The sequence below is a fragment of the Engraulis encrasicolus genome, chromosome 2, assembly GCF_034702125.1.
Source record: "Engraulis encrasicolus isolate BLACKSEA-1 chromosome 2, IST_EnEncr_1.0, whole genome shotgun sequence".
Taxonomy (NCBI): domain Eukaryota; kingdom Metazoa; phylum Chordata; class Actinopteri; order Clupeiformes; family Engraulidae; genus Engraulis; species Engraulis encrasicolus.
This window is the reverse complement of record NC_085858.1, coordinates 31,294,389-31,306,016: the sequence shown is the minus strand read 5'-3', so window position 1 is coordinate 31,306,016 and position 11,628 is coordinate 31,294,389. Positions and strand designations below refer to the sequence as shown.

The 11,628-nt window shown below is 47.7% G+C and overlaps 1 protein-coding gene across 1 annotated transcript in view; it reads left to right on the top strand.

Moving 5' to 3' along the window:
- The window catches only part of cdc42ep4a (CDC42 effector protein (Rho GTPase binding) 4a), a 23,854-nt gene extending 14,329 nt beyond the window's left edge, over positions 1 to 9,525 (top strand). Inside the window, exon 2 of the mRNA XM_063214840.1 lies at positions 6,094 to 9,525. Coding sequence (XP_063070910.1) covers positions 6,327 to 7,652 — 1,326 coding nt within the window. The 5' untranslated portion in view covers positions 6,094 to 6,326 and the 3' untranslated portion in view covers positions 7,653 to 9,525. The remainder of the gene's footprint in view (positions 1 to 6,093) is intronic.
- The last annotated feature ends 2,103 nt before the right edge of the window (positions 9,526 to 11,628 follow it).

The following is an 11,628-nucleotide window of genomic DNA, read 5'->3' as shown; positions in this document are numbered from 1 at the left end:
CACACACACACACACACACACACACACACACACACACACACACACACACACACACACACAATCCCATATAGACACTCGCATACATATAGACACTCACCCAACACACACATACACACACACATACATACACACACACACACACTCCCACACGTACACATCCAGGGCTATAAATATGAGGATGCTTCCCAGGCTGAGCTCGAGCTCGATTAGGCCGGTCGGCTCGTAGATAGCAGGCGAACGGACCAGGCCCGACCCCGGCGCTTGGCCCCTGCAATTATTATTAAAGCCTCCCGGTGGCCAGAGAGAGAGAGAGAGAGAGAGAGAGAGAGAGAGAGAGAGAGAGAGAGAGAGAGAGAGAGAGCATGCGGAGTGGAGCAGAGGATTTGATGGTATTTGCGGAGGGTCGTTAAGATTCCACGGCTGCCAGGGCAGGGCAGGGCAGGGCAAAGAGGGCTGCTGCTGATTGGGCAAGAGGGAGTGGGAAACGCGTGGAGGGGGGTGGCTGGGGTGAGAGTGATGAGTCATTAGGCCGAACGAGTGGGGAAGGAGAGGAGGAGGAGAGTGGGGAGAGAGGGCTAGATTAGTGTGTGAGTGTGTGTGTGCCTGCGTGTGTATGTGTGTGTGCGTGCATGTGTGTTTGGGGAGGACAGAAGGCATGGCTATGCAGTTTCTGCAATTTCACTGCATGTCCTACTTACCAGTATCTTTTTTTACGACAGTTCAATATTAAACTTGTATTTTTTGGCACACCTTTGCAGGGGCAGGTGCGTCGAGGAATGGCCCATGGGTCACTCAGCAGACAATTTGAAAAAACTCCCACACACTGACCATTTTGCCGTTTTCTTTAATACACAACGTTTTGGACCGAAACGTTGTGTATTACGGAAAGCAAATAATATAAATGGTCTGGGTGCGGGAGTTTTTTTCCAATTGTTTACTACAGTACAACATCATTTAGTGCCATCCGTGCGTCCCTCATCCTGACGCTGCATGCCCACCCACGAACTGCCTGCCGTAAATGCGTGGGGCGAGATTGAGCTTGGGTGTGGAATGTTCCGGATTGTTTTCTGGGACATTGTGCTCCACACAAACACATGGCCCCTTTTTTGTCTTTTTTTTCCCCCCCAAGTGGGTTAACAAACAACAAACATCATTGTGCCTCTTTTGTGTGGTTTGTTGTTGTTGTGTGTACGAGGGGAGGTGGGTGGTGTTTGTGATTCAGTGGTTATTTGGGTCTGTGATTTACTACCCTCGAATGGCTGTGTAAATCAGTCATTGATGGAGAGCTTGTGTTTTTTTTTCCGAGTGTGTTTGCATTTCTGTATTTAAGTGGGGGTGTGGTGTGCTTGTACGTGTGTGTGTGTGTGTGTGTGTGTGTGTGTGTGTGTGTGTGTGTGTGTGTGTGTGTGTGTGTGTGTGTGTGTGTGTGTGTGTGTGTGTGTGTGTGTGTGTGTGTGTGAGGCTCTGTCCCACGAGGCATTGTATGCTGTATGGCTGTGTCATTGACAGTGAGGTTGGGTTTTGTTTATTGTGCATGCATTTCTGTGTTCAAGAGGGTCTGCCTGTGCAGGGCTGTCCCTTGAGACATTGTATATGGCTTTGTGAATTGGACTGGCATTGCCGACGAGGTTGTTGTTTTTTGGAGTGTTTAGGCATTTGTGTGTGTGTGTGTGTGTGTGTGTGTGTGTGTGTGTGTGTGTGTGTGTGTGTGTGTGTGTGTGTGTGTGTGTGTGTGTGTGTGTATGTGTCCGTGAGGGTCTGTCTTCCTCTCTGCTTGCCAGCTGCAGGCTGTCATGGTAACTGGCATTAGAGGCCGTTGATTGAATCTGTGCCATATGTGCTCCTCTCCTCCTCCTCTTTTCTCTGCTCTCCCATGCTGAGCCCGTTTCCCAACCTTTTTTTAATGTTGCGTACCTCCTCCTTGTTGTCTCGTCATACTAAGAGGTTCGCCTCAACCGCATGCCCTATATCTTGTCCTCTAATGTCACTATGCTCCATACATTAAAGCGGAATTCACCTTTCAAACAATATTGTGCCCTATCTCTGTATTAGACCACATTATAACAGGGGATTATGTAGCCACTGGATATAATATCTTTATATTAAATATAAAAGCTATTTATTGTTTTAGTAATGGTGATTTCAAGCGTCATCAAATCACCGGAAGAAAAAATAACGACTACAATGCCATTAGAACGTTGCTGGGTGATTGGACGCGTCATCAAATCACCTCGGCATGACAGGCGGCATGGAACAGAACAGCAGGCAGGCAGATAACACATTTCGAGGATGGAGATATTTACATTGTCCGGATAATAGCCTAAGCCTACTTCAAGTAGGCCTATAGGTTACTGCACAGTGGTAAAAGCCTTGGTGCATTCAATACAACTGCTTAAAAAAAAACTTTTGTCCGCATTGTTAATATGCGCTCATTGTCATAGGCTATCGGAGCGCACCAGTCCACGATGTCTACGCCTGCCAAGTGTAGCCTATTAGGACTGCAAGTTGTAATAACACATGGTAGGCATTGCCTACACGTTTTTTTGTTTTTGTTTTGCTTTGTTATTAATTTTAATATGCTATTAAGATGCTAGGCCTATTAATAGTTTTAATATTATTATTAATATTTTAATATGCTATTAATATTTTTAAAGCTTGCTGAATTATTTGAGGTCCGGTCCGGATCACGGTGCAGCGGCCACGGACTCTCCGAGTCCTAATGGGCTAAACAATAGGAGCTCGACAAGTTGTCTTTAATTGCATCAGGCTTTATTTTAAGATTATTCAAAGTTATTTGATGGATTGCTGAAGGAGGCTGCGACCATTTCTATCCTTAAACGTGGTGTCCTCCTTGCACTGCTGGCGATGTTCATGCTCCTCTTACGCAGGTTGCAAACAAGGTAGCCATAAATGCATGCGCTGGCTATCATTACTGCACTTGGACTTGATTGCATTTAAAGAACACGAGCAAGAACAAGGCACACTCAGGCAGACTACTGAAATCTACTGTCAAGTCATTGTAGATTTCAGCTCACTCCCCAGGCAGTCAGGGCCGCCTAAGCCTATTTTGCATAAATTATAAACACAGACTTACTCTCGAGGGACAGTTGAGACGCGAACGGACAAATGAAATTAAACACTTGACCAAAGTAAGCGACGATAGCCTACATCTTCAAAATGCAGGTCTAACCCAACACCTCCCTCAAACTGGCGAGATGGAGACGGTGGGGTGTCCCGATGCGCTATTTAGGCCTATGTGGGTTTGTAAGCTATGTTTCACGCAAGTCATTTCTCATCTTCTAAAAACAGAAAGCATAACCTGAACAGCTGAATGCCCAGAAATGCGTGCGCACGGTGCAACTTACCGAGGGGCGATTTTCCTTCATGTTGCACTTGCATTAGAGTCAATGAATGGGATGAAGACCATTTTTAAAAGGCAGCCTGCACATTTGTTTTATTTAGGCCTATAAATGATCAATTCCCTCTGGCTTGTAGGCCTATTTGTTAGGGACCAACAGCAGAGGTCCGGATTAAACGGCTTTTGGTCAAACACCAGCACGAGAGAGAGAGGGCGAGAAAGCGCTCTTTGATAAAGTTGGTTGAACGGAGACAAGTCCGCCTCGCCTTTGGATTTGATGGGATTAAACAGATAGATAGAGAGATAGACAGGCTAGGCTACTTCCTTCTTGAATGAGTATTACATTTATTTATTTTTTCAAAAATAGGCTAAATGTAAGGTTAGGCTAGCCTTCTCATTTTCCGTTTCAGCACTGATCTAAGGACAGCGACAGTTGCGACACGAGCTGCACTTCTCAACAGTTTGTTTTTCCATTCGCTTTTTATTCGCTGTTTGTAGCTATAGTTTGCGCAATGAGACCCCGTGAGGAAAATGCATGATTGTTATGTTTTTCAACAGTCTACATTAACATCAATCTGTCTCTCGGATAGCAGCTTACATTTGTCCTAAAACCAGCCACGACTGCTGGCAGCGAGCACTGAGCAGCCAGAACGCAAGATTCCTTCGGATTCGGTGACGCGTTAACCTGGCAACGATTACTTAGTTTCCCGCAGTGCATTCTGGTTAACTGAGTACGTTAAAATAGCTTTGGCAATCGCGGTTCAGCACATAATTGTATTAAATTAAACTAAATAATGCAAATTACTTCATTTTTCTCATGTAAAATGCAAAATGAGGATAAATTACATGTGATAACAGCACACATTGCCCAGAGGTGAATTCCGCTTTAAGTTATTTCTTCTTTTTTTGTACCCTGTGTTGTGTGCTTGCCTACCCCTAGTGGTGCCATACCCCTGGTTGGGTGTCACTGCTCTACTTCACGCCTGCCCCTCCAGAACACCATGACAGACAGACTTAGCAGCACTGGAATGAGAAATAAGCACGCCTGACTAACTCTATTTTGTACCATTTAATGATAAGAGCTGGAGCGTCACTTTCTTGCTAAAAACATAATCACCCTTTCCCTCCTCCTGAGCAACAGTTGTGGGCCTTTCGTTCCTAACTCAGACTTCTAATTTCAAAGTCTTTGAACGCTGCTGACATCCGTCGTGCGAGAGTTATTTCGCTACCACCCCTTCTCCTCCTCCTCCTCCCCCACTCATTTTTTCCCTTCCGTCTTTCATTCGAAACGATAACTTCTACCGCGTGCTGACAGGAAGCAATTTAGTCTGCCGCGCACTACAGGGTTGTCATGGTGACAGCAGGTTAAGGCATACAGTCAGGAAGTGCAGTTTCAGCCTTCTCGCCAGTTTGCGCAAAACAAAACAAGGTCAGTATCAGCTCTTGTGCCGCTGCCAAATTTTTCGAATTTCACCACATGGTGCCTACCCCCCCTGAGCACCTCAGACAAGAGGCTGAGGCGGTAAATATTTTATCGTGTTTTTGGAGGTTGTTGAGGGGCCTGCTGTGTCTGGTGTTGAGGCTCTTCAGCTTGAACTGTCATATTCTGCTGCTATACATGAACTAGCTCTAACTTCCTTTCAATCTAGTTAGACAGAATCTGTTTGATATAAGAAGCTGAAGGTCAGGGTGCAAGTATACAGTATTATATACGTGTGTGTGTGTGTGTGTGTGTGTGTGTGTGTGTGTGTGTGTGTGTGTGTGTGTGTGTGTGTGTGTGTGTGTGTGTGTGTGTGTGTGTGTTGCATTTTCCCAATACTTCCTGCCCTTCAAATTTCATCCCTCAACCTCACTTTCAGTGTTGCATTATTTTCACTGTTCCATGAAATGCAATGATAGTTTGAACAGCTGTATCAGTATGCAAGCAGTATTCAGTATGCATGTGTGTGTGTGCCTGTGTGTGTGCGTGTGCGTGTGCACGCGTGCATGTGTGTGTGTGTGTGTGTGTGTGTGTTGCATTTTCCCAATACTTTTAACACCATACTTTTCATATTTCATCCCTCAACCTCACTTTCAGTGTTGCATTATTTTCACTGTTCCATGAAATGCAATGATAATGTGTGTGGATGTTCATGGCCAGGCATGCTCTTGAGTATAAATTGTTTTGCAGTCAAAATAATTACACACCTCACTAAAACAGTGATATTTGTAAGCCCACGATCATTGACGGCAACGGTGACCGTGGAAATGTTCAGACAATAATGTTTATGTATGTGGGACGACGCTGGCTCTGCAACCAGATGTGTGGAGTGTGTTTTTTCATTTATTCGCCCAGAGAGTCGGAGAGAGAACCCTGTGTTCTGTTCAACTGGGTTATCTTGTTATTGATTTAAGCTGCAGCTTTTACGTGTCTGTCTGTTTAAGCCTGCGGGACATCCCGTCCTAATGAGTTTGAGGATATGGCACCGGTCACACCGATCTGTAATGAGTGGCTTTCAGGGCAAGAGTGCGAGGGCGGGTTCCTCAACCTTGTGTGATATCAGGATGCCTGTTTCCCAGATAACAAATCTCGGTTTTCGAGCCATATTTTTTTAGCCGTTTGACACAGGACAGTGTTTCACCCTGTGCCTGGCATGCTGTAGCCTGTTTGCCTTGTCTTTGAACTTGTCAGCCCTGTCGAGATTAAGTGTTAAAATGTTTAATGTTTTCTTCTTTTCTTTCTCTTGTCTTTCCAGGTGCTGCCGCTCAAGTTTGGAATTTGAGGTCGACGACAGCGTTTCCCGAGGAAGGAAATTCTCCAGCAATTCCTAAATGTGTCATCACCTATACCAGACCTCAGTGCTCCACTCCAAAACATCCACATCCAGACTCTGACCCCGCTCTCACTTCCCACTCTGGCTGGAATCTGTCTCATTTCTGTGTCGCTGATTTGAGACGTAGGTGCTTACTACCTAACACAAACCCCAACATGCCCATCCTCAAGCAGCTTGTGGCGGGCTCGTCCCAGACCAAAGCTCGGCGCTCCCGTATGGACCTCACCACGGAGATGATCAGCGCTCCTCTGGGCGACTTCCGCCACACCATGCATGTGGGCCGCAGCGGCGAGGCGTTCGGAGACACCTCCTTCCTCAGCACGCGCTCCGGCGAGCCCCCGCGCGAGACAGAGCCGGCCTTCCCTCGCTCCCCGAAGCCCGGCCTGCTCGCCCGCACCTTCCGCAGCAGCAAGCGCTCGCATTCCATGAACCGCGCCGACCAGCAGCAGCACGAGAACACGCTGGCGCCCCCGGACGGGTCGCCCACCTTCGTGAAGAACGCCATGTCCCTGCCCTTCCTGAACGAGAGCGACGGGGAGCGGGAGGACGGAGGCAGGGTGCTCAAGAGTCTCACGTCCAGCCCCATGAGGCAGGCGGCCCCAGCCAGCGCCAAGTCCTCCAACGGGGCATTGGCTACAGGTGGTCAGGTGCTGGATTTAGAGCAGCACGAGCAGCTGTTCGGGGTGCTGACAGATCTGCGCTCACACGGACCCTACAACGGAGGAGGAGGAGGGGGGATGAAGAAGGCTGAGTCGGTGATGTCCTTCCACGTGGACTTGGGGCCCTCCATGCTGGGAGATATCCTGGATGTTATGGAGACCACCAAGGACGATGACCAAGGGTTCGAGGAAGGGAAGGGCAGCGAGGGTCGAGATTCGCCACAGTTCAGTGTGCACACGGAGGATGAGGAAGGCGATAAGGAGGTGGATGAAGAGGAGAAGGAGCACAAAGGAGAGGACATAGAGGAGGTTAGCCATGACCAGGACGAAGAGGAGGAGGAGGAGGAGGAGGAGAAAGATGAAGAGGTGGAAGAGAATGTGAAAGGGAAGATGATCGAAGCCGAAATCATCGAGAATCATTCTGAGGAGTCAGACCCTGAACAGCCACAGCCAGAGCAACAGCAGTATGCTGAGCTAGAGCAAGAACAAGTGAAAGATGTACACGTCGGAGTGGAAGACGCACAGGACCTTAACGATCGGGCAACTCCCAGACCACCGAGCTCGGTGGACCTCGACTCCCAGTCTGGGTCTGGGGCGCCGTACACCCCCGAGCTCATGCCCAAACACCTGCAGAACTCAGACAGCTGCTCCATGTCCAGCACCGGCTCAGCCGCCGTGGCAGACAGGCCACCGAGCCCAAGCCCCCAACTGCTGGAGGTGGAGGAGGGGCCCGGCATGACCCGCTACAGCCCACCCCCACCAGTGGAGGAGGGAGAGTTCTCATCGTTTATAGAAGATGAGGACGATGAAATCCGTCTGTAAAAAGTAGTCTCACAGTTAAACTCTCTCTCAGACGTACATCTCGACGACATCTCGGACGTTGCTCTTTCAATGACATGCGCTCAACTTGTGGTGTAACTTTCAGTGATACTATTGTGGTGGAACTGTGGACTATAAATAACAGAAATAGCTTTTTTTTACATTTTCCGATTGGAACTGGGCTATGAAACCTAGAACACCATCTGCAGCTCCTCTCACCTCTGCGTCTTGGGGAGAGGAATCAACGGATGACAGCTCCCACTCTCCCAACAGTGTCAAACGCCATCACCATCTGCCTCTGACTCGCAGCGCCCGCCTGCCTGTGAGCTGGAAGCCCGAACGAGGGAATGCGACGTGACCGGATTGCATAACGACAGAACTTCTTCCCGGTCCACTTTTGATGTCGAGAATCGCACTGCACTAAAAAGCCTCCTCGGGGAGAGTAAAATGTCACAATAACATTTGAAGGGACATTATTGACTTCTTCCTGATATGCCATCCCAGCAAGCAGTCAGTTCTACCACATTCCATGTTGTATCAGTGAGGGGGGAGCCCTGCTGCTTTGACATATCCCCGTTTCATCCCTGGTGGCCAGGTGCACACATGCACATGTTAGGTCTGGCCAAGTGGGGCCTGTAGCAATGTATTATCTGACTAGTAGGGTTTTTTTCCGCACCACAGCATACAGGGCAAGCACAGTATGTCTGTTTCTCTTCACCCTATCAGCATAAATGGCCTGCCCAAGGTCAGTACTCGGCTGCCTAGACAACCGAGATTATTCCGGAATGGAGTGAATGGGGTGTGGGATGTGTAGCGGTAGTGGACAAACAGAAGCTGTAGCTCCCTCGTCTGGTTAGGGCTAAGCAGTCCCAGTCCAGCAGCCCCACTCGCGTCTCTAGTCTGCGCGCCTGTCAAGAGGAGAGTGGATGATGTTTGAGTTCAAAGGTGGCATCCCTGGTTATCTACCACCGCAAACACACACAAAACACGAATTAACCCAGGGTGTGATGGAGTTGTTTACTTCATATAAGGTGACTGCTGCAGCAGGGTATAGTGTCTAACAAAGAGTAATGGCTCATATTGCTGTGATCATCTTTGGGGCGTTTGGGGTTTAACACTTTGTGAATGCGGGAGTGTTTAAAGCCGCTCCAACCAATTGTCCTCTCCTGTCCTTCACGCTGCTGCCGACTGCCGTGTAAGAGAAAGAATAATTACTATTTTCTTCCTCTTCTTCAGTTTCCTGTTTTGTTTTCTCTTTTTCTTTTTTTTCGGTTTCTACACCTTTTGAGTGTGTCGATGCGATTGCGTGTGTCTGTCGTGCAGCCCTGTGGATGCAGTCTCTCCGTTCTCACCACTTCCTTCCTTCCTCATCATGTGACCTACATGTTGTCTGCAGTGTCTGCTGTACAGGAGTAAGACACACACACACAAAAACTGTATGCCCCAATGCCCCATTTCAAAACCAACCTCTTCAACGTGAGATTTCGATGCCACCCGACACCGCAAGACAGGGCAGAACTGAATGCAAGCGATGCAGTATGTGGTGATGGGATGGTTGTTACGATGTCAGTAAGTCGGTTGACTTACCAGTACTTTTGGTTGTTGTAAATTTGGGGTTTTTTTTTGTTTTCTTTGTGAGCACTGCAAGTCCACTAGTGCATTAAGCAATCTGTTAGATGTTGGATGGTGTTTCTTGTCTCACCACAAAGCCATTGCTGAGGTAGGGTGGTTTGGACACTGGACCTAAAGACTATGGGGACACTTTGAGACATTGCACACCTGCACGCACGCACACACATACACACACACACACACACACACACACACACACACACACACACACACACACACACACACACACACACACACACACACACACACACACTCTCTCTCTCTCTCTCTCTCTCTCTCTCGCTCTCTCTCTCTCTCTCTCTCTCTCTCTCTCTCTCTCTCTCTCACTCACACACTCACACACACACACACACACACACACACACACACACACACACACACACACACACACACACACACACACACACACACACACACACACACACACACACACACACACACACAGAGTTTGAAAAGACAAACACTAACTTTTTTGTTTTCTAACAGCAGAGTAGTTTTTTGGACTGAGTCATTCCAGGAGAGGAGAGAGGAGCCCAAGTCGTGCCTAACCTGCCAAGGTTTCCCTTTCTTCACCAGTCGCTTCTTCTTGTTTTCTTTTTTTACCCTGCAGAGCCCTGTAAATATTTTATGAGGTGGAGTCTCCCCTCCCAAGTGGCTGAGTAAGGGTATACTGCCCAAGCAGGAAGGGCACTATCAGCAAGATAGTCCCACAAGCCTTAAGTACGAATGACAAATGTGCCAAACTTAATCAAGCATTTGCTCCCAAAGCCCCCATGCCGCTTACTTCTTCTTTCAATTAAACGGAGGCCTGTCAAGGTTTACTGCCTTGTGTCATTTGTTTTGTTTTGATATTTATTGCCAAGGGCCCCCCCAACACCACCACTATGTCTCAGACTCCCATTTGGCACATGTGCAAATGGCAGCACTAAACAAGAGGAAGCGTTGACTCACCTAATGATGTTTCAATGCTGTCAGATGGTATGAGTTGTACAGTTAGAATGATCAAACATTTGTTTACACCAGCTTTGCCAGAGACTCATTACCATCAGTTGTCGGGAGATCAACACTGTTGTAATAGCATAACAAGCCTGGCTCTGAAGTGCATACACACACGGGCAATTGCGTCCTTGATATGTCCAAATCCAGTATATGCAAACTTTTGTATGACTTACTGACTATGGATGGATGAAAGCCCCCCCCCCTTTTTTTTTCTGCATATTTATGATGCTATTATCACTGTAATAATGTTAACTTCACCCGAGATGACTTTTGTGTGGCTATAACTCTTATGTTCATGTGCTTTTCCCCTCTTTCTCATAAATAATTGCTATATTTTTTAAAATAAAGAAGTGGTCCTCTGCTATCATTTTGTTTCTGTGCATGAATCAGTGAGGAAAGACTTTATAGTGAAGGACTTTGAATCGGAATCAACAAAATGTTGAATGTCTGCGGCGGAGTGCATGGAGAAGGCTGATTTAGGCTGTGTTTGCACTGTTAATAAGCCTACTTAATGCTTTCAACAACAAAGACTAAGGCCTGTGAGCGAAGAGACATTCCTTTGGGGCCAAACGCTCGCCAGAGTCTTTAATACAACACACAAACACCCGTCTAAATTAAGGTCGGGATTAAATAATTGATCAGACAAAGCGTGCTGCGCTACAGATTACCAAGAGCCTCTGAGGAGACCATTCTATTCATTAGGTGAATGCCAAAACATAGGCTGATTGTTTTTTGGTGTGTGTGTGTGTGTGTGTGTGTGTGTGTGTGTGTGTGTGTGTGTGTGTGTGTGTGCGTGCGTGCGTGCGTGTGTCAATTTTGTGTTGAGGTGATTGCGTGAGCTTTTGCTAGTCAGTCCGCGCCCCCCGTCGTCTCCGTATGTGTCTCCCCAGGGAAGGAAGAACGCGGGGCGGCGAAGGGACGCACGCCGAAAGCGTTGGGGGAGGGGTGGGAGAAAATGACATGGGAATGGAATGGAATGGAAATGTCTTTTGTCTTGCCTGGCCGGATGGATGAACTTGAATCCGATGTGACTGGCGCTCATTAGGCCACCGCGTGTGGAAGTAGGCCGAGGACAGTCTCTGGGGTCCCGCTGAAGAGGAGAGCCCTTATAGCAGTAGCGCAGTTGCTCCCATGAAGAAAGCCAGCCGAGTCGAGCCAGGACAACAACGGAACTGGGCTCTGGCAGTGCATATGTAAGATAGCCAATACTACATTTTTCACTTGTGACCAAGTGATATCCTCAGCATAACATCTGCTTGATCAACACGTCTCAAACGTTCGTCCAGTCATGCACCATTTGAGGCAGCTGCCTCACCTCCCTCAATTTAATTTGTTATCTCCCATCATG